The sequence below is a fragment of the Leopardus geoffroyi genome, chromosome C1 (genome assembly GCF_018350155.1).
Source record: "Leopardus geoffroyi isolate Oge1 chromosome C1, O.geoffroyi_Oge1_pat1.0, whole genome shotgun sequence".
NCBI lineage: Eukaryota > Metazoa > Chordata > Mammalia > Carnivora > Felidae > Leopardus > Leopardus geoffroyi.
The window spans coordinates 178,388,860-178,411,497 of NC_059328.1; the positions used below are offsets into that span (position 1 = coordinate 178,388,860).

The 22,638-nt window shown below is 41.6% G+C and overlaps 1 protein-coding gene across 7 annotated transcripts in view; it reads left to right on the plus strand.

The window, feature by feature from the left end:
* Positions 1-22,638, plus strand: part of MYO1B (myosin IB) — a 190,632-nt gene that overhangs the window by 36,746 nt on the left and 131,248 nt on the right. For all 7 annotated transcript variants that reach the window (XM_045480564.1, XM_045480562.1, XM_045480559.1 and 4 more), the window contains exon 3: positions 19,012-19,127. In XM_045480564.1, the coding sequence (XP_045336520.1) occupies positions 19,012-19,127 (116 nt within the window). The remainder of the gene's footprint in view (positions 1-19,011; positions 19,128-22,638) is intronic.

Consider the following 22,638-nt stretch of genomic DNA (forward strand, 5'->3'; position numbering starts at 1 on the left):
GGGGTAGAGAGAGAGGGAAACACAGAATTTGAAGCAGGCTCCAGGTTCTGAGCTGTCAGCACAGAGCCCGATGTGGGGCTCGAACTCCTAAACTGTGAGATCATGACCTGAGCTGAAGTAGGACGCTCAACCGACTGAGCCACCCAGGTGCCCCGAGGTGGAAGTAATTTTGTTAGATTCTGCCTTGCTCCTGAGTTCTTTCCCCCTCTTTTTATATCATATCTGTGTTTGCAGATGAATTGGATTATTGGGTTATGCTGCATATTTTCCTATCACTGTGGGAACAGTAGGAAGAAACATAAATAAGTGGAGAGATCATATAAGTATGATCACTTATTACTTTTGTGGAATTAATATATGAAAAAAATTATCTGCAAAGCTATATAATTTTATGCCACATGTAGCTTTCCTTTCCAGTTAGCCAGTCATGTTTCAAGGATAACTTTGTATAATTAATTTCCTAAGGAAGTGGTGGTTATCTTCTGGGAACTGAACTTTCTTATCTTTCTTGATTGGCGTTGCTGCAAGTAGGGAGGTTGACAGTCACTTGAGATGTGTGGATACTTCTTTTGGAATATTAATTTGACTGCTATGTATGAAGTTCAGAGATGCAGTTATGTAAAATGTTGATTCAAATGGAAAAGGTATAAAACAGCGCTGCAGAGGAGGGAGGGAGGAGGTGTCTTTTGGTTTGGCTGTGAGGCCCGGGGTGTCACCTTCCCTCAGAGCGTAGTGGCTCAGCTTTCAGGTGGGAAAACCTTATGTTTCTGCAGCTTTAACTGAAAGTATGGTCTGATATCGAATGAAAGACCGACTTTAAACATCGGTCTTTGAGATGGAGATAGGAGGAATCCATTCTATCGTTAAGTAACGTTGCTGATCATTTTTCTTTTTGGCTCTAAGAAACACAGTTCACTTTTCGAGGACTTGAAAATAGGAGGGAGACTGGAACATTGCATGCATTCAAATACCTGATTGTTTTTGTGCCCACTAAAATAAAGCAGTCCCCTTTTTAACAAAATGCCAAATGTTAATGTTCATGAGTCTTCAGCAGACGAAATGTCTGGGTTTCAGCGCTACGTAATTTTATTTTCTAACCATTTGAGGAATGCCCTTTCTGGTATAACAAAAACAAAAGCAGAAAATTGCCTTCTGCTTCTAGATAGTCATATCAATTAATGTTTTCCATGGTACATTAGGACTATCTTTTCCATGAGATGTGTGCCTTCATTTTTTGTAACTAAACATGCGTCATGTTGGAGGGTTGGGCATTCTCTATTTTAAGCCACAAAAAAAAAAAACAACAAAAGGGTGGAGGGGGGTTATAGAGTAATATGTAGAGTATGATCCTGTTTTTTTTTAATGGGGGGATATGCACTCAGGTCTGTATACTTGTTTGCACATAGAGAAAGGCAGGCTAACTTTGGGCATCACAGTGGAGTGAGCTGAGATACGGGGACAGGGAAGGGTTACTGTTTTAGACCTCTGTATTATAGAACTCATTAAGTCAAGCATGTATTGTTTTTGTAATTAAAAAAAATACTCTACGCTAAATTTGATGACCACACCTTTGGAACCCCAAATGTCAGGTATACCACCCTTGAGAAATCTGTTTCTGGCTCTTATTCTAATAATATTCCTCCTCTGCTTTTGTTCATGGATTGCTGCAGAATTGATTAGCCTGATGCCAAAGGTCGAGTTAATATGACATGTAGAATTTTACTATCTTGTACTTTGCTTGTTTTTAAATTCTTTCCCAGAAAATGAAGGTGCAGTGTTTTTTGTTTTGTTTTTTTTTTAAAATCTGTTTTGTGGTCTCATAGTTTAATACTATAAAAGTGGGTGGAGGTCTATGATGATCCATCATATGAACAAATTGAGCAGTCATTTGTATGTTCAGAAGCCATGGTTGATAAAGGAGCCAGTGAGTAGAAAGGCCTTGGCTCAGACTTTTGAACTCTGGCTGTACCCGCAGACTTAGTAGCCTCTTTTGTGAACCAGCTCAAGGTCAGAGGACCCTCTTTTTCCATTCTGCCCATCTATCCACTTGCCCTTACACCCCCAATATCTATTTCTTAAAATAGTCTCTGCCTTCACACAGCTCTCACAAGGGACTGGTTTGTCTCTAGATATGAGTTATCACCTCTCAAGAGCATTTATAATACTTAGTGATTTTCAGGATGCCCAGCCAGCTGACTCTGGAAGTAGAGTTCCTTGTGATCCTGTCATAATAAACCGGAACCTCTGGGTAGACCACTTGATTCACACACCTACTGCTTGGACCACTGATTGTGGCCTGCTGACCAGAATGAACTGAGTGGCTTAAGAAAATGATGTCCTCTCCTAAGATTGGGTAGGGCCAACTTTTTCCAAAGGAGGTGGGGTGTGTGTAAGTATGTGAATACCCAACCAAATATATTAACATGTTAAGAAGAGGAAAGGGGGAATGAATGCTCATGAGGTCACTGCTGTAAACCCATCACATGTTGGGTTGGGAGTTTGTAATGAAGTAGCTTTGTGGGTGTTGATATGAAAAGGATATGCCCCGTGAGAAGGATTTGTCATTTGTGTTCCAGGCTTCAGGTATACCCAAAGGCATGCTTCTCAGACTTTCTATTGGAGAACTCCTAATGGCAAAGAAGAGTAAATAGTTGCCTCCAGGGACTCTGGGGCCATAGTTGAAGTCCATCCACTTCAGAGAAGTTTTGTCGAAATACTTGCTTCCAAACTAATTCAGTTGTATTCTATTCTGTAACGCATATGGGTTTGTTTTATCTAATATGCTCCTTGCAACCCTTTGAGTAATAAGGTTTTTTTGGTGCTGATAAGTACATTTAGTTTGTTTTCTGTCTGAATTGTCAGATCGGGGATCATGTAGATACAGAGGTGTGAATTTGTCCATTTTAGGATTTTAAGTTAAACTAAGTTGTAATTACGAGTAACTGTTTTGACAATCTAGTAAAAATTGTCTTAATTTTTAGAAGTTAGTGCTACAATTGGGATCCCCGTAGAGATGGAATCAGATACTTTTCCGAAGGATACTTAACATGCACGCTCTAGGAACATCCATCATTTGCTTTGAGGTGGGTTCATGCACTGAAGCACTGGGTTGGTTCATCATCCAGTGTGTGGCCAGGCAGCGTCCCTAAATCAGGGATGGTTCCGGACGTTGATGTGAGCTTTGCAGTAAGAGCTGTTCAGTTGGACAAGTGGAGGATCGGGTGAGAAAAGAGAGAGGCGATGTTGGCCTGACGGGGTAACATGCAGGGTCAGAGACTCTGTTTGCTTTTATTCCTCCCTCTTGGCTGAGTGCAGTTCTGGCTGGGACAAGCTGCAGGATGTGATGTGCCTTTTGGTCTCCCAGTCTGTGTGGGGCCAGTGTTGGGAAATGTCGGTCGTGACATAACTGAGCATTGCTCTTCTGTATTCTTTCTGCTGCCTTGGTCAGACCTTCTTCCGGCCTCCCCACCCCCACCCCCCACCAGACGGAATGGTGGCAGGATTTCATGCGGACTTGTAACGTAGGAGACCCACCCAGACATGATTCTGTTTTTAGGGTGACTGGTCAGGACTGTGGTTCTGTTCAGGAACAGGAAGGCTGCAATTTAGGCAAGAACAAGGCCCAGGGCAAATTTGGAAACTAAAGAACCGAGGTGTCTGTTCTCCGACAAGAAGTATTTTTGGTGCTGACAAGTCGATGTAGTGTGTTTTCTATCTGAATTGTTAGTTTGGGGATCATCCAGATATAGAGGGCTGAATTAGTGTAGTTTTAGGATCTTAAGTTAAACTAATTGTGGATGTAAAAATGACTGCTTTGCAAGTCTACTAAGAATTTTCTTAATTTTTAGAAGTTGGTGCTAGAATTAGGATCCCCATACGGATGGAATCAGATGCTTTTATCAAAGATACACAACTATAAGTGCACAATCTCTTTGGTTTAAAAGAGTGCAAAGTAAATGGGGTTAACATTTATATACTTATTTGAAGCTCCAAAAACACTTCTCATTTACACACATGAAAATTCCTACCTACTGGCTGTAGATCTATTCCTGGGAATTTGGCATAATGATGTATTAGTTTTCTATTGCTGCATAACAGATTTCCCCCAAACTTTGCAACTTGTAATAACATACATTCCTTATCTCAGTATTTCTGGGGCCAGGAGTTTGGGCGTGGCTTACCTGGGTTCTCTGCTCTGGGTTTTACCAGGCTGTCATTGAGGTTTTGGCCAGGACTATAGTCTGATGGGAGGCTTGGTCCTTGTCTAAGCTCATGGGATGTTGGTGGAGAGCTAGAGTTTAGACATCCATTTTAGTGTTATTCTTACTTTACTCGGACATTCTCCAATCTTTTTTTCTCTTAAAATTTCCTTTAAAATTCTTTTTTGGGGGTGGGGTGGGGGTGTGTCTGGGTGGCTCAGTTGGTTAAGCATCCGACTTTGGCTCAGGTCATGATCTTGTGGTTTGTGGGTTCGGGACCCGCACAGGCCTCTGTGCTCACAGCTCAGAGCCTGGAGCCTGCTTTGGATTCTGTGTCTCCCTCTCTCTCTTCCTCTACCCCACTCATACTCTGTCTGTCTGTCTGTCTCTCTCTCAAATAAAAACATTAAAAATTTTTTTCTAATTCTATTTTTTTCATTATAGAATTAACAACTACTTTTAGAAAAAAAAAATCAGATGGTAAAGGGATGCATAACATAAAAATGTAATTTTCTCACCTCAGTGTCCCAGTCTCATTTCTAGAAGTAATAGTAGTTAAGAGAGTAGTAGGGAATTTTCCAGATTATGTTATCAGCTTGATTAAAAATTAAAATTTTTTTGTTCTAGAATTGGAAGTAGGAAGAGGTTCTTTTTCACTGAGATGAATGGCTCTTTACCCAGAGAACCCAGACCCAAAAATATTTGAGTGAAAAAAGAACCATTTTTACTGCCCCCTCCCCTCCCATCTAGACCAAGCAGGGAAAGGAGGAGGGATTCCCTGACCTGGTGAAAGAAAGTGCCTTGATTTGAACATGTATGAACGGTTCACCATGACTAGACTCTGCCTGCGTGGCTCATTGAAAAGGTGGATCTTTCAAAAGACATGAAGAGCAAATTGTGTGTGTTTTCAAGGGTATAGCTTTGGTGTTTGGAATGGAGACAGCGTTAGAAGGCTGGATAAAGCTGGTGAAAAATAGCAAATCACAAGGCTGAAGAGAAATGTTGTGTCTAATTTCTGAGCATAGTCTATCTCTTGGACAGTTTTATAATATTTTTCCAGAAAATCATTTTTGGTGATAACTTGCCAGTTTCAACCTGTGTAAGCTCTCTTAGCCTTTGGTGATTGGAAAATTTCGTCCTTCTTTGAACTTGCAAAATGGACACATCTTTATCTGTTATTTACCAAGCTTAAGAGAGTTGTTTCATCATACAGGCCCTATACAGTACTTGAAATGTTTGTGTGATATTTATAATACATAATTTAAATGTTCTGCTCAAAGGCCATATTTGAAGTTTATTTGGAGGAAATTAAGGCCCAACCTCGGGCCTGCAGAAGTGTCGTCTTTTGATGGCAATATGGTGGGTACTAGAAGCAAAGACCTGAGCCCCGTCCTGGCACGACCACTTATTTGTTCATTTAATTTTCACTGGAGTCCTAGGCATTGTAGGTTTTTTTTTTTTTTTATGTTTTTATTTATTTTTGAGACAGAAAGAGACAGAGCATGAGTAGGTGAGGGGCAGAGAGAGGGAGACACAGAATCCGAAGCAGGCTCCAGGCTCTGAGCTGGTAGCACAGAGCCCGATGCAGGGCTCAAACTCACGGACTGTGAGATCATGACCTGAGCTGAAGTCGAATGCTTAACTGACTGAGCCACCCAGGCACCCCCGTAGGTTTTTAAATTATCTTCATTTTACCATGAGGAAGCCGAGGCTCAGAAAGACTAACTAACTTGTCCAAGGTCACATAGCAAGTAGGTGATAAAGCTGGGATTCGCATGCAGGAAATCTGGCTCTAGAGTTCATGCGTTTAATAGTCCTGTTGACTGTATATGGTTGCTATGAGCATTCAGTGATACCATTAATATGCAGGTATTCACATTCTATAATGTGCTATTCAAAATAATTATGATATGTATAGATTACATACATGAGTATGTATATGTATATGAATGTATAGATTTGAAACAAGGCAGTCTCACCAATCCAGATGAAGAATTCAAATGATAATCAACATTCCTGCCACATGTTGAGTTAGCATTTAACAATGCAGTAACATGAACTGGCGTGACATGGAACGAGTGTGTTCAGTTCTAAAGTTGCAGGTGCCCACTAGTCAAGGAAAAGCGATAGCAACCGTTAGGATGATGTTTTTCCTTCTGGAGGGTGGGACAAGATCTTGAAAGGAAATTGATTTTCATCACGTTCACTGGATGGCAGGAGATTGACAGCTGCACGTGGCCCATCACTTTTATGAGCAGGAAGTAGAGGAGGAGGAGCAAATCACAGGGGACATGTGGCTGATTCACATGACCAACTCAGCTCCCCCCCCCCCCCCCCCCGCCGTGCATCTATTTCTGCTGTTAGACCTGTAGCACAAGTATATATTAATGGGAATCATAATTTCTAAAGAGACGCTGTTTTGTTTCTCAAACTCTGTTTTGGAGGGTTGGAGGCTGAGATACGAGGTGGCATGTTGGAAAAGGCATATAGAGCAAAGGTGGAATCTCGGCCACTTGCAACCACCGTGAGCGCTGTGAGTAATTGAGAGTCAGTTTTCTCATCCACACGTTAGGTATCATGATACTTATGTTGTTGAGATGTGATGGAGATTAGGGAGCATCTTAGCCTGGTGCTTGGCACATAGTAGGTGTGGAGTACCTGGTAGGTGCCATGACCGTTTGAAAAACTTGGAAACCAGAATGACTTTTCTTTTTTTTTTTTTAATTTTTTTTTTTTTCAACGTTTATTTATTTTTGGGACAGAGAGAGACAGAGCATGAACGGGGGGAGGGGCAGAGAGAGAGGGAGACAGAATCGGAAACAGGCTCCAGGCTCTGAGCCATCAGCCCAGAGCCCGACGCGGGGCTCGAACTCACGGACCGCGAGATCGTGACCTGGCTGAAGTCGGACGCTTAACCGACTACGCCACCCAGGAGCCCCCAGAATGACTTTTCTTTAAGGGCTCAGACACTGCGATTTCCTTGTAATTACAGTCTTTCTCTTTCTCCCCTCCCCCAACTCTCTCTTTTCCTCCCTGTCTCCCACTCTCTTCCTCCCTCTTTTCCCTGCCCCCCCTCCCTCTTTGGTATTCATTGAACAGATTTCATTTTTGTTGTATTACTATTTCAATTGCCCACAAATATTATTTTCAGATAGTAATAGACCTCTAACACAGGACTGCTCTGTACCTTAGTTAAGAGTTTTATTAGGCCTGGAGAATGGTACATTTTTGGAAAATACTTTTCTCATTGCAGAGTTTATCTCAACAAAGATATTATAGTATTGTGTTACTTTGCTCTAAAATAAAGGCTGCCCGCGGTGATATTTTTAGCCAGTATTTCAGCGTGGCATAGAACTCATATATAGTTCTGTAGTTCATAGTCTGAAATGACTGGCAGCCCAGGAAGAAAGGGTTGTAATATGATGGTAGTTAAGTCAAGCCTCGGACTGCTCTAACAGTGGCCATGGCTGACTAGCCTGCTTGCCTTCCTTGGCAGCCATGATTTGTATGACCCCCGGACTACGTGTGGGCTCCTGCTCTAAGACCGGTCATTTGTGGGACAGCAGAGACAAGAAGATGAACAGCGCTTGATTCTTTCCTCAAACTGTGAATTGAGAAATCCTGGAAAAATAAAACTATCAATGAAAGCAGATGCTGGCGGTCATGAGGTTGTAGGGCCATGGTGGGCCATGCTACAAGCAGGCACTGTGAGTAAGCCTCTTTGAAGTAGACCGGCTATAGAGTAGAAAGTGAGAAAACCAGTTAGGAACAGGCCCAGAGAAAAGCAGAAACATGAGCAGGGGATGAGCACACCGAGAGTGGAATTGGACGGGAAGTTACCACCAACTTGTGTTGCCTTAGTATGATGCCCTGCACTCATACTCACTCTTGGGTCACAGGCTGCTCAGGGGTTCCTGGGTGTGTTCCTTCGTTCAAGAACTTGGTACTTGAGGTATAGGAACTCAGGACTTGATGTAACACGACAGCATCACTGTGCTGAGCGGCTGAAACAGTCTGACCGAATCCCACTTCTCTGTTCTAATGTCACAGACTTTGGCGTAGAGCTTTGGCATAAAACTGTCTCTTCCACTCATGGGGAGACCTTGGGCAATTTTTTTTTTAAATCTTCGAAAGCCTCAGTTTCTTCTTCAGTAAAAATAGGCTGTTATTCATGAGTTCTCTCTATATATTTTGCATACGTATCACAAATATGTTCTTAGACCGGGTATGTGCGACGTACACACTGAATGACATTGTGTTGGATATAAGACCCAGAGAGAAGGCTACATCGGTATTGACCTTACGTTTGTAATTTTTTCACTCAGGCAGCTTTTCACAGTTTTGGACTGTGTCTAAAAAAAACCAAAGTGTTGGCTAGACCAAACTGTGTTTTTCAAAAACCAAATAAGACAAAAGTCCTCTTTGGGGGAATCTGGGAAATCTTACGGATGTCTAATGAAAAACACTGTGGCATGTAATATCTTCATGTCTTGTGATCAGATTCCCAGGATCTGGGACTCAAGAAGAGGATAAATTCCTCCTCATGAAGTGAGTCACGTGTTGTCATTTCTGAAGATCCCATCAGCTTATCCTGTATCATCATTTTCTCAGGATCCTAGGCGTTTAACATTAGCTTCATTAAGACGTACCTCACGTGCTCATCTGATAACTCTTCAATGCTCTGTATACAAAGACCATTTTGTAAGACTTTGGCATCATAGGATGCCTCGAATTTAGCTGAGTTACTAACGTATATTATAGGCTTTCAAGTCCTGGCTCTCTACGATGGCCAGCAGATTCCAATAGAGTGAAACTGTGAGGTTCTGTGATCACAGCAGGTAATATTTATGGGGCACTTGATGTATCTCAGGTGCTGTGTTTCATGCTTTAACACAGAATCTCATTTAATCCTCAGATGAGGGAAGAACCAATATTCTCCTCCTTGTTCAGATGAGGAAACCGGGGCTTGGAGAAGTTAAGTAGATTACCCAGGAAACCAGAAAACTGCCAGATAACTTGGAACCATAGTTAAACAAAATTTCAAAGGCATTTGAAGCAGATTAAATTCTGTATGACATAGAATCTGAGCAAAGAGCTCAAAAACCCTTAAGTCACTCTGATTCAGCATCTGACTCCCCCCCCCAAACACACACACACACACACACACACACACACACACACACACACACACACACACACACACTGACTGCTCTCAGACTGGATGGAGCTCAGTCCCCTCACTTTGATGTTTGAGGCTCTCTGCAATTTGATCCCAGTCTTATTGTCTGGGTGATTACTCACAGGAGGTCTTTGCTCTAGGCAAGCTGTCTCATTCCTGTCTTTGAAATATGGGTGGGTGGGCCTTTGTACCTCTGTCCATGTTTAATCCATGTTGGAGCATGTGTCAGAATTAACTTCCTTTTTAAGGCTGGATATCTTCCACTGTATCTGTATACTTCATGTTGTTTATCCATTCCTCCACCAGCAGATGCTTGGGTTGCTTCACCTTTTGGCTGTGGGGAACGGTGCCACAGTGAACCTGGACGTACAGAGAACTGTTTTGAGTCTCTGGCAATTCACACTTAAAAAAATTTTTGTTTTGAAGGATGCAACTATCTTAGTAAAATTTTAGAAAAAGAGAGAGGGGTTCAATCATTACCTAAAACCTGAATTCTCCTATGCCACTCTTTGGGGGAACATTACTTTATGTGAATCACGCCCATCCTTTTAGACCTGCTCAGATCTTCTGACTTCCTGGATCATCATTCTTGGACCTCTGCAGTTCACAGTGACCATTCCCTCAAGCAGACCCGACCCAAAGCACTCACCTAGGCAGTAAGAAGACTAATGACTCGGGGCGGCTGCTGGGTGGCTCAGTCGGTTAAGCATCTGACACTTGGTTTCAGCTCAGGTCATGATCTTGTGGGATTCTCTCTTCCCCTCTCCCTTTGCCCGTCCCCTGCTCGCTCTCTATCCCTCTCTCTCTCAATATAAATAAATGAACATTAAAAAAAAAAAAGATGACTAATGACTCATTTAGCCAAGAATCACTTAGATCTTATCTTTTTTTCGTGGCCAGACTAGTTAACTCTTAAATTTTATGTTTTATGATGTAAAAGTCTCACCTCCTGAGCTCTATTATAAGCTCCTTGGGAGCACCATAGGAGCGTCTTTTATTTCCCACTCTGCCAAACACGATGTTGTGCATAAAGAAGGCTCTTAGTAAATGTGTTGCTTGCTTGTTCAGTGGCTGTACCTAAATTCTGTCCAGGCAGTGCAGCCATGTGAAGTTTTATTTTTCCTTGGGTCCAACCCATCCTGGATTTGAACATGGCTTGGAGATGGATTTGGAAGAATCCTACACATGCTTTTGATACTTCCTTGGTGCCATTTTAGGCTAAATCATCAGGCATCAAGTAAGATACTTCATTAAATATTACCTGTGGCATTGCCACTCTCCTGGTTTATTTCTCTAAAGTTAAGGAATGATTATTATACATTGTTTTGCATTTCTTCACGCTGGAGGTACAACTTTGTGTGCTGGGATAAACATTAAAAAAAAGTTTTTATTGGGGCGCCTGGGTGGCTTCGTCAGTTAAGCATCCAACTTCGGCTCAGGTCATGATCTCACGGCTTGTGGGTTTGAGCCTCACATCCGGCTCTGTGCTGGCAACTCAGAGCCCCGCCACCTGCTTGGGATTCTGTGTGTGTCTCTCTCTCTCTGCCCCTCCCCTGCTTGCTCTCTCTTTCTCTCTCAAAAGTAAATAGACATTAAAAAAAAAATCTTTTTTTTTTTAAGATGAAAAATTTTCTCTGTAACTAGGTCTTTTCCTCCCCCTCCTCTTTTTTCATTTATCCCCGGTGACATAAGGATTTCAGCATTCCTCAGGTGATCAAATAAGAAGCTTCTGCCCAACAGATGGCTCTCTGTTACACAAAGGTGAAGATGCTGCCGAAAGGCATTGCACGGTGCAAGTTTCTCTGATTAGGCATTGCTCTTGGCCACTTTCCTCGAAGCTTCGGAGGCCTAACTGATAGCGTGGATTGAGTGCTCTGATGAGACGAAAGTGGACTCCTCGTCCTGACTGCACTTTTGTTAGATAATGTGCTGATACCGCTTAACTTCTTTGTGCTCCATCGTTATGGACCTTAAGGTGGAGACTTCATATCCATCTCATGGGGATTGAAGAAGAGTTTAGAAAAAAGGTGTTTAGGGGCGCCTGGGTGGCTCAGTTGGTTGAGTGTCCGACTTCGGCTGGGGTCATGATCTCACAGTCTGTGAGTTCGAGCCCTGCATCGGGCTCTGTGCTGATGGCTCAGAGCCTGGAGCCTGCTTCACATTCTGTGTCTCCCTTTCTCTCTGCCCCTTCCCTGCTCATGCTCTGTCTCTGTCTGTCTCAAAAATAAATAAAAACATTAAGAAAAAAAATAAAAAAAAAAAGAAAAAAGGTGTTTAAGTGCGTATTTTATACCAGCACTTTAAGATTTGGGGATGAGTTTTTTTTTTTTTTTTTTTTTTTTTAATTTTTTTTTTTCAACGTTTATTTATTTTTGGGACAGAGAGAGACAGAGCATGAACGGGGGAGGGGCAGAGAGAGAGGGAGACACAGAATCAGAAACAGGCTCCAGGCTCTGAGCCATCAGCCCAGAGCCTGATGCGGGGCTCGAACTCACGGACCACGAGATCGTGACCTGGCTGAAATCGGACGCTTAACCGACTGCGCCACCCAGGCGCCCCATAAGATTTGGGGATGAGTTTTTAAGGAGCTGCAGAGATGGTAAACAACTAACTGAAAATCATCCTGAAGAAAATAAGGACACTGGTAGATAGGCAGATGGGATGCCTAGTTAGAGCCTCAGCAAAGCAGGGGCTTTAAAAATATATTTTGGAAAAAACTGGTATTGAAAAGAGGTGCCAAAGTAGTCATCATGGTGAAAACAAGTCATCGTGGGGTTTCCATTACATGTATTTTATGGTTTAGTTACAATTTTATTTTCAATTTCATGTGGGGAATTGAAATGTAAACTTCTAGGGGCACCTGGGTGGCTCAGTTGGTTAAGCGTCTGACTTTGGCGCAGGTCATGATCTTGTGGTTTGTGAGTTCAAGCCTTGCGTTGGGCTCTGTGCTGACAGCCCAGAGCCTGGAGCTGCTTCGGAGTCTGTGTCTCCCTCTCTCTCTGTGCCCCTCCCGCCCCCTCCACTCTCTCTCTCTCTCAAAAATAAATATTAAAAAATTAAAAAAGAAATGTAAACTTTTAGAATTTTAGGTGTCTAAAGATCTTCATGTTGCCCCAGGAAGAGCTGTGGTACGAAGGACGTGAAACTGTTCTGACTTTCCTGTGTCTGTCTACTAATGTTTCGTTCACCTAGCATTGCGGGCTGCCACGCAATGGAGACTTGGAAAATATTCAAAGTACGTTTCAATGTTTAACTTGAAAAAAGTTTTTTTTTTGGTTGGATATGTTTCCAAAACGTGTATATCCTTGTCCTCAAAATCATAATACTCTGTCTCATTTCAGCCTTTCATCATCCTTCTTTGTTCTGACAAGATGCACTCAGGGCCAGCGGATCTGAGATGCAGGCTCTTACTCTAAACAGCTCTTCATTTTTATGCTCTTAAAATTATTTTGATCCCTTCTTACTCCTTTCCTTTCTTTCTTTCTTTCTTTCTTTCTTTCTTTCTTTCTTTCTTTCTTTCTCTGTCTCTTTTCCTTTTTTCCATTAGTGGCCATTGTGTCTTCCCTTAGGGTAGGAGTTCTTAACCTGGCATATCAACTGTATGCAAACTTTTTTTTTAATTGTTAAAGTTTATTTTATTTATTTATTTTGAGAGAGAGAGAGAGAGAGAGAAGCAGCGTGCATTAGCTGGGGAAGGGCAGAGAGAAGGAGAGAGAGAAACCCAAGCAGGATTCACGCCGTCAGCATAGAGCACCAACACAGGGCTCGAACTCAGGAACCATGAGATCACGACTTGAGCCGAGATCAAGATCCAACACTTAACCACCTGCACCCTGTAGGCACCCAGCTGTATGCACATTTTTGTTTTTTTTCTGGGGAGAAGCGTCATAGCTTTCATTGATGTTTCAAAGGGACCTACAACTAAAAAAAGGTTAAGAAGTGCTCTGTAGCAGTATTTTTCCAGCTGTAAGTTTCAACCTATTAATGGGTGATAAAAACCATTTAATGGGTTAGGGCCCGCAGTTTTTTTAAAAAAAATTGTAATGAATAGAGTTGAACAAATAATATCAGTGCATGACATGGTAAGAGTATTTAGGGTTTTGTGAGAGTTTGGTTTCATATATGTGTGTACGTGTGTGTACATATCTACTCAAATACACATACTTTGTCGTGATGAAAATTTATTTCTCACAATGAGTCGTAGTCAAACATTTGAAACACGCTGTGACAGAATGGCCCCAATTTAGAGATGTTGTTGCTGTTTCTCTGTAGTGTGCTGAGAGACCGTATGCCAAGTTCATTAGAAATGTGGCTAAAATGAAAGGACGTGAAGCTAGAAGGACTTTCTTTCCTTTTTGAAATATTTGCAGAATTAATTACATAGGAATAAGAGAGGAAAGTAAGATAGAAGATAGGTCAACAGTGACACTATCCCAGTGCTGCCACTGGGAGTAAAACACAGTCGTGTGGGTCCTGAAGGCAAACACCACAAGCAGTGGTTTTCACCTCTGGTTCCACATGGCCTTCTCTGGGGACACGTTAAAAGATGTGAGAGCCTGTCTGCTCCCAGACCATTGAAATTGAATCTCTGAGGATGGGGTTCTGGAAGAACTCTCTTCTAGAATAAAATGCATGGTCTTTGGGGTGTATATGTATCAGGGGTCTTTCTTCTGGGTTCTGAATTGCTGGATGCACGTCCTCCAGAAAAGACTTCAGTTTTCACTGTGATCACAATAGGAATACACAAGTATTATTTGGTTATTCACAAGGCATCTGTTCTGGAATGCTACAGATATCTGAAGTATGAAGACGGAGATTGTTTTGACCTGGGAATGTTTGAACATTCTTGATTTAATGTCTGCCCTTGAGAAGTGAAAGATAAAAGTTGCTAATTGTGCCCTTTGTGAGAAGGTAGAGCCTTTCCTCTTTCTCTTCCCTTTTCTTTCCTCCTTACTCCTTCCCCTCCCCTCCCCTCCCTTCCTCTCCTTCTCTTCCCTTTTCCCTCCTGGATGTCAGAGACTGGTCCCATAGGGCGGTGGGAATAAAGGGAACTTCCCAGTGTCCTGGTGGTGGAGTGCACATGCTTGAGTTCTTGGAGGTGCCAAGGGGTGGGAACATGGAGGTGGTGAGCTCGGTAGTGGCTGAGATGGTTAGGTTGGTTATACTGAATAAACAAGTACATACATGCATACATATGAGGCTAATGAGAGCCAGGCTTGTCTCTGTTGGAGAAGGTCGATAGAACCTAATTGGTAGGTGATCTTGGCCATTATGTGAAAGGAATGCCTTTCAGTGTAATTAGCCTAATGGAAGAACGTCCTCTGGATTCCAGTAGGAGTTTCTCTGTGCGAGTCCTTTGGGGCACAGGGACAAGGCTGAAGTGTGAGCCCAGCCATAGAAGTGGCCTGCTGGGAAATGAAGTAGGCTGTGAGACACCTTTCTGTGGGCTCCCTTGGTGCTGGCACCATCTGAGCTCTATAGTAGTAGTTTGTTGATGGACACAGGATCTATGCACCTCTTATTTCCAGTCAAGTAAGTAAGTGGAACTCTAGGGACAAGGGATGGATCCTTGTTGCTGCTCCCTTTTGTAAAGATTTGTAAGTATTTCTGTGTTTCCTTTTTTTTCTCCTTGGCATATTCAGAATAAAAAGGACACACCCAGCCCTTTTATGTACTTGTCTTTTTTTTTAAATTTTAAGATTAAAAAATTTTTTTAAAATTTATTTTTGAGAGACAGAGCATGAACTGGAGAGGGGCAGAGAGAGAGGGAGACAGAATTGAAGGCAGGCTCATGCTGTCAGCTCAGAGCCCGACATGGGGCTTGAACCCATAAACCCTAAGATCGTGACCTGGGCTGAAGTTGGACGCTCAACCCAGGTGCCCCTTTATGTACTTGACTTTAAGAAACTCTGTGTCTTGGGGCGCCTGGGTGGCGCAGTCGGTTAAGCGTCCGACTTCAGCCAGGTCACTATCTCGCGGTCCGTGAGTTCGAGCCCCGCGTCGGGCTCTGGGCTGATGGCTCAGAGCCTGGAGCCTGTTTCCGATTCTGTGTCTCCCTCTCTCTCTGCCCCTCCCCCGTTCATGCTCTGTCTCTCTCTGTCCCAAAAATAAATAAATGTTGAAAAAAAAATAAAAAAAAAAAAAGAAACTCTGTGTCTTATCTGCAACCTCTTGATGCCGGTGGTTACTTAATGAGTTCGTTTGTAGTTCTTTCTAGACCATGGTGCAATAAGAAGATACTAACTTTAGATAGTATACAGTTGCTTGTTAAAAAAAAAAAAAATGTCTGTCAATTGTAAGTCCAGGTGTTAATTGATGTAAACATGAACTATCTGGTCCCTGTTGTTCTGATCCCCAAAAGGGAGTTTTAATCTGGTATTGCAGTTACCTGAATGGAGAATGGATAGCTGCCTAAAACCAGAGTAGACCTGTAAACTCCACCCAGCCAATCAGCTGCTGCTAGGCATTCTTTCCTGTCTCAGACAAAGGAGGACTGTGACTGAACATTTGAGTTATTCTCTTGGTACATGTGGGAATATTTAAATCTTCAATTAATGCACATAGACCCTTCAAGGAAAAAACCCTTATAAACAGTAAGGGCAGGTGTCATGGTAGAGGACAAACCTAGTAGGAATTCATGATTAGAGGATACATATCTGAAACATATACATAAAGTAGAATGGAGAGATAGCACAGTTACTTTTACTGTTTCCTTATTGAGATTGATAAAACTTGCCCTTTACTGATTTGTTGAGCTCTGTTGGTGTATCAGTAATTGTTGCTGGGTAACAAACCAGCTCCCCAAATGAGTGGCCTAAAACAACAACCATTTATTTGTGCACAGTTCTCTGGGATAGCAGTTTGGGCTGATGTCAGCTTGGTGTATTTTCTCCTGGTCTCACCTGGAATCACACATCTGACCTTAGGCATCTGGTGGCCTAACTGGGACTGGATGGCTTAGAATGGCCTCAATCATATGTCTGATGGTTGGTTGTCAGACTGTGCAATTCAGGGCACCTTGGCCATCTACGTGGCTCAAGTTCATTTACATCCTGGCTTCCAGCCATAGCCATAAAAAAGGGGTTCATCCTATACAGGTACTACTCAAGCCTTTGCTTGTGTCTCATCTTATTTTTAAAAAAAAATTTTTTAACATTTATTCATTTTTTGATAGAGACACTGTGAGTGAGGGAGGGGCAGAAAGAGGGAGACACAATCCGAAGCAGGCTCCAGGCCCTGAGCTGTCAGCACAGAGCCTGACGCGGGGCTCAAACTCACGAACCGTGAGATCATGACCTGAGCTGGAGTCGGATGCTTAACCGATTGAGCCGCCCAGGTGCCCCTTGTGTCTCATCTTATAATGTCCCATTGGACATTTGACAGTCAAGTCACATAGACAAGTCCAAACTGAAAAGCTGGAGGAGTAAACTGTATCTCTTGATAGAAAGAGTGGCAAAGTCACATTTCAAGGGGGTCTGCCTGCAGGGGTGGAAGGAATTGTTCTAGCCATCTTTGCAAACAACATCCCACAGTAGGAGCCTGAGGAAAAAGGGTATACTTTCAAGATTTGTTCAGTGGCAACACGTGGCATATAGGTTTAATAAAATATTAGGCACTGTATACGTACTTGCTATTATGTTTCAACAAAAGAACAGTTACACGTGAGTCACTTTCTTAGGTGAACTGGCCCTGTCTGCATTGGTCGTTCAGTTAACCATTATTTATGGGTCATCATTAAAAGGTCAGGCCCTTTCTAGGTGGTAGGGAAAGAGTTGGGGAAAAAAAAGCACACGATTCAGTTACGTATAAAAGTCACAAGTAACACAGAGAAACGTATTAACTCAGTAGTGTGGCTTTTGATTTTGAGGTTGAGGTAGCAGAGTTTGCTCTTTCTGTAAGAATGCCACAGAGGCAGATTTTTATCAAGAGGTTAGCCACCGTGAAGTGTGGTTTTAGGGAGCACCTTGATCGTTGGTTTCTCCGCCAACAGCAAATACGTATTTCAATTATTGTGTTCGAGAAATTACCTAAAAAAGGAGAGTCATGTACTTTTCTACTGAAGAAGGCCGATCTTTTAATCAACAGATACTAAAAGAATAACCAGTCATTATATTTTCGTATCTACCAGTGTAGCTAGTATTAGTTCGAAGCTAGTGAGACAGTATTTCCATCTCTAGCATCCGCTGGCCCAGGTAGGTTGGAGTGTGAAGAAACCTTCTTGAAAAAGTCCTATCCAAATGGGGTAAGTGAGGAAACTTGGAGTCATCTCTTGTCAGGCCAGATTAATTGGTCCTTGTGATAGAATGTCAGAAATGAATGCCAGAAATAAATGGAGAAGCTTGCGTGGGAACAGAGTTTTCTTTCATAACTGTGGTCTTGTCTGTGCTTGATAGGATGAAAAAGTATGTGTAGAAATGACCTGTTCAGTTTTCCAGGTTGGGGGAGAAGTCTTTTGTAATTAAAATAATTGTGACCCATGTTAGAAAGAAATCCTAATGTTAAAGAATATTAAAATGTTCGTACTGTTTTCTATTCTGTTCAATTTTCTGGAAAGATCTTGACAGTCTTGAATCCAGTAATGGAAATACTGGACAAATTTGTTGCTCTAAAAATGCCACCTTTTGTTGCATGCGCTGGAAAGGTGGGGAAGTTAGAGCTGACTTTTTTTCCCCTTCTTTTTTTTTCTTTCACCTTTTTCTTAAAGCAGTTTTTATCACTTAATGTATTTTTGTTAGTGTCCCCTGTAATGTTGAAACTGAAAGGAAAAATGAAGCCACTAAAATGAGTTCCAGTTACGTGACTTTGGCTTGTGGCATTGTGCTAGTCTTTGTACAAAATGAACTGAACCAGACTTCTCTTGCTTGCCAGGAATTCCAGATCAAAATGGAAGGGAAGATTAATAGTGTTCCAGTTTGTAGTGTGAGAGGGTTAATGTGTGCTAAAATAAAGTATTGGTCCCTCCAAAAGTACATTTAAATTCTACCTTAAATTTAAATTCGACATTAAATGTACCCTCCTTTACAAAGTACATTTAAATTCTGATATTACAGTACATATAATATGAAATTATGTTGTTTGAAGGCCCAAGGGATAACTGTGGCTCTCAAATGGAGTTGGGCGCTGTCTGAGCCCTTTGGAGAGATTGAAAGGCTGGTGTAAGAGCAGTGCCAAAGTAGAGGCCTGTTTGATAGGTGGGGATGTGGCTCAGGAGGAGGGAGGCCCTGGGTTCCAGTGGGCTCAAACAGGAGGCTAAAGATGAGAGAAGGAAACACCAGTTGTAATGAATAAGAGAGAGCCTAGCTGTTGCTCAAAATTAGCTGTGGCTGGTGACGAAATTTTTGGCAAGCGTCACAGGATTTTGGAGAACTCTTATCCAAGATCATAAATTAATCTGGAGATTTATTTTGAAAGGTATTTTCAATGTACAAATCTATGCCTTCCACTTATCAACAAAATGAATGAACACTATTGACCATCTGCCTTCAGAGATATTAAATGTTCTTGAAAAGTGTGAATGGTCAAGGAGTAGAGATAGTTTTGTGTTTCAAGAGGGTGAAACCATGAGATACTGACCTAAGTTGTTAAAATACATCCTGTGTAATCATGGGGGATATTTTCTTCTTGCTTTTGCAGACGTATATTGGAAGTGTGGTTATATCCGTTAACCCATACCGGTCCTTGCCCATTTATTCACCAGAGAAAGTGGAAGATTACAGGAATAGAAATTTTTATGAGCTGAGCCCTCACATGTAAGTATGGTATTAAAGCATTAAGTTTCTCTTTCACTCCAGAGATGTGTAGTTGACAGATGTGTCCAGCTGTTTCCTTTGAGTCTCCGGAAAATGTTTTCGTCATTTTTTAAAAGTAGATAAAGGAATGTGGAAGTTAATTATTAATGCCTTATTTTAAAGAAAAAAAGACAGAATACTTCATTGGGCGTCAGGCCCTTTAAGTTCTGAAATATTTGGGTTCAGTATGTAAAATATGTTCTGTTAAAAATTTTGTGTAAGTAGCAGCTGCTGCTAATTATTGCTGCAAATAAAACAAGAATGTGCATTGTTTATTCTTTTAAAGAGCCCAAGCAGCATAAAGTTGGATCCAGAAAGATCCCAAGTGTTGAGTTGTGTGATGGTTTTTGAGCAAGAGGAAGAAATAGTACCTTCAGTTTATAATCTTCACAGACATTTTTCACCAGATGTGTATATCAGACCAATGATTTCACCTTCCCTGAAGCTGGACACTTGTTTGATTTTTCTGAAGGTCACTTGTTAGTGTAAAGAATTTTTGTAAATAATAATCTACAATAATCACATAGTGCCAAGGTTGAAAAACCCTGCACTAAAGTGAAAGAGTCTGCAGAGTTTCAGTTGTGTTCTAGCAGAAAAGAATTTTCTCTCTGTGATTGAAGATGAACTATGGGCTCTGTTGACTTTGATAGAAAGTAAAAGCTAATAATTAAAAGATATACATACCCCTGTCTTAGATGTTTCCCTTGTTAATAGAGCACATAGTGACATTTTTGGACTGTTTGGAACTAAAGATTTAAATAATTCCTTAAAATGGTTGTTCAAAGCTAAATGTTATCTATTTTACCAGTCAAGTGGATTCTGATTATTCTGTTTTCTTCCAGAAGTAGATTTTGCGAGTACATCTTGTTTCATTTTGCTTTGAAATTTGTTTTATAAAGTTATCCCTGAGGTTAAGTCCGTGTCGTGAAATCTTTTATTTGATGCCTGAATATTTATTTTAAATTCTCGGCCTTGAAGCCATGCTTCCCAAAATAAGATGCTTGGATAAGCTGTGTGAGAATCCCCTAGAAGCTTATGAAATACCTAGCTTCCTAGGTCTTACTTCTAACAAACCAGGAATGTACATTTTTCACAAGCTTTGCAGGCGATTCTTAAGTACGTGCACATTTGAGAACATGTTGTCCTAGATGTGTATTTACAGATGTTTTCCTTTCCTTAACTGCTTATTGCAAATCGTGATCTTTACTGCAAATAGTCTTAATGATATAACAATGGCTTGTATTCATTGAGCACTTACCGTGTGCAAGTACTGCTCTAAATACTTGACGTGTATGATAACTCATTTTATTCTCAAAATAATTCTGTAAGGCACATACTGTTACAAACGGGGAAGTTTCACCAAAGCCACACAGCTCATGGATGGGGAGCCGGGCTGTGAAAACAGTCATCTGCTGTGCCTCTCAGCCAGAAATGGATTCTGCCCTTTTCGTGGTAGGGACTCTTGCTGTGCACTTCTGTCCACACACGAGGCCCTCCAGGGTAACCTTAGCTATGCCTCCGTTTATCTCCAGAGACCATTCTTCTTCCCTTTGCAGCTTTAATTTCCAGTTTGGGGATATGTAGATATATAATAGATGTCTATTCTAGAACGAAGAGATTCACGCCCTGTTATATCCATGTTTATCCCTGCCCTTGAAAGATTTCTAAGAGTCTGTGTGGCACTGCTATCCCTAGTTTACCCCTTTTACTCCCCAAGGAAAACAGCTACGATCAGCTATAAAATAAATATCCAATGTGCTTAGAATAAAAACAAAATCTTTTTTTTTTTTTTTTTTTAACTCAAGAAATGTTTATTAGATTGAGTTAGGTGACAAAAACTTTTTTCCTTGGTCTATAAAACACTGCATGGGGTGACTGTGCAAGGTCCAAGTTTACCTAATGAATCTGAATTTGTGAGATATCGATCACACCCCTTTCCCATCTCCCTTTGTTCCTTCACTCCTTCCTACCTGTGTCATCTTTGCATATTCTGTGCCTTGGCCTGGAATGCTTTTCCCTCCCTTCTCCCCCAGGCAACTCCTGTTCTTCCTTTAGATCTCAGATTGCATTAGACCTCCTCGGGGAAGAACCTGCCCTCACCCTCTCTGGCCAAGGTCAGATCTATTGCCCTTGTCACAGTTACAATTTAACAGTGCTTTATGAGATTATTTGATTCCTGTCAGCCTCACCTGCCATGCCAGCTCACCATAATATTCTCAGCATCCGAAAGCAAGTTCAGTGCTGGGAACATGCTGAACACTTCCTTCCTCCACTTACTTGCGAACTGTGTAATCTTGAGCAAATTGAAAAAAACTTCAACTCAGAAATTAAGCAGTTTGATCTGTTGAATGGGAAAATAATTATTAACTCCTAGGATTTTTGTGAGGGTTAACTATCTGGTAGATGTTTAGATAATAATCTGGCATACGGAGAGTGCTTAGTATGGAATGGGCCCTGTAGTGAATTGATAGTGGCTGCTATTCACAGTGATTATAATTGTGTGTGGGACCCATTTCAGACCTCTAACACGCTCTTTCTTCCCAGTTTCTCCTCCATGGTGGGACATTTTCCTCTCCTTTAAGGCATTTTCCTGCATTATTCTTTGTGAATGTCCATCTTTGACAGTGTCTGAAATAGGGTCAGTGATACCTAGATTTCCTACTAAAACCTAATCTGACGTTCTCAGGTAGTAGTTGTTACAGTAATATGAGACAAAACGAGAGGCCTCTGGGTGGCTCAGTGGGTTAAGTGTCTGACTTCAGCTCAGGTCACGACCTCATGGTTTGTGGGTTTGAGCCCTGCATTGGGCTGACAGTGCAGAGCCTGCCTGGGAGTCTCTCTCTCCCTCTCTCTGTCCCCCCTCCCCCACTTGTGGGCGTGCTTTCTCTCTCACTCTTTCAAAAGTAAATAGCAATACACTTTAAAAAAAAAAAAGATAAGATTAGTTTAGGCTTTTGATGCATTCTAGCCATAACTATTTCAAGAATTTGGTCCCAGTTTGAAGAAAAATCTTAAATAGCTGCTCAGACCACATATACTTTGAGAATTTTGCCAATTAATTTACCTCAGATTACATTTGGAAATTAACTTGACCTGTTGTTTGCCGTGAGTCATCAGAACCTCCAGATATTTCCCTTACAACTCACGTTTTTAAAGGTGTCCAGAAATTATCTTTCTTTATTTTTTTAAACAAAATTTTTTAATGTTTATTTTTGAGAGAGAGAATGTGTGTGTGGGCAGGAGAGGGGCAGAGAGAGAGGGGGTGGAGAGATAGAATCCTAAGCAGGCTCCACACTGTCAGCACAGAGCCCAAGCGAGGCTCGAACCCATGAACCGTGAGATCGTGACCTGAACCAAAACCAAGTGTTGGATGCTTAACTGACTGAGCCACCCAGGCGCGTCTTATCTTTCTTTAAATGCCAGACAACTGAACAATATTTGCATTTCATGTAAGTATGGGACTTTGAGATAG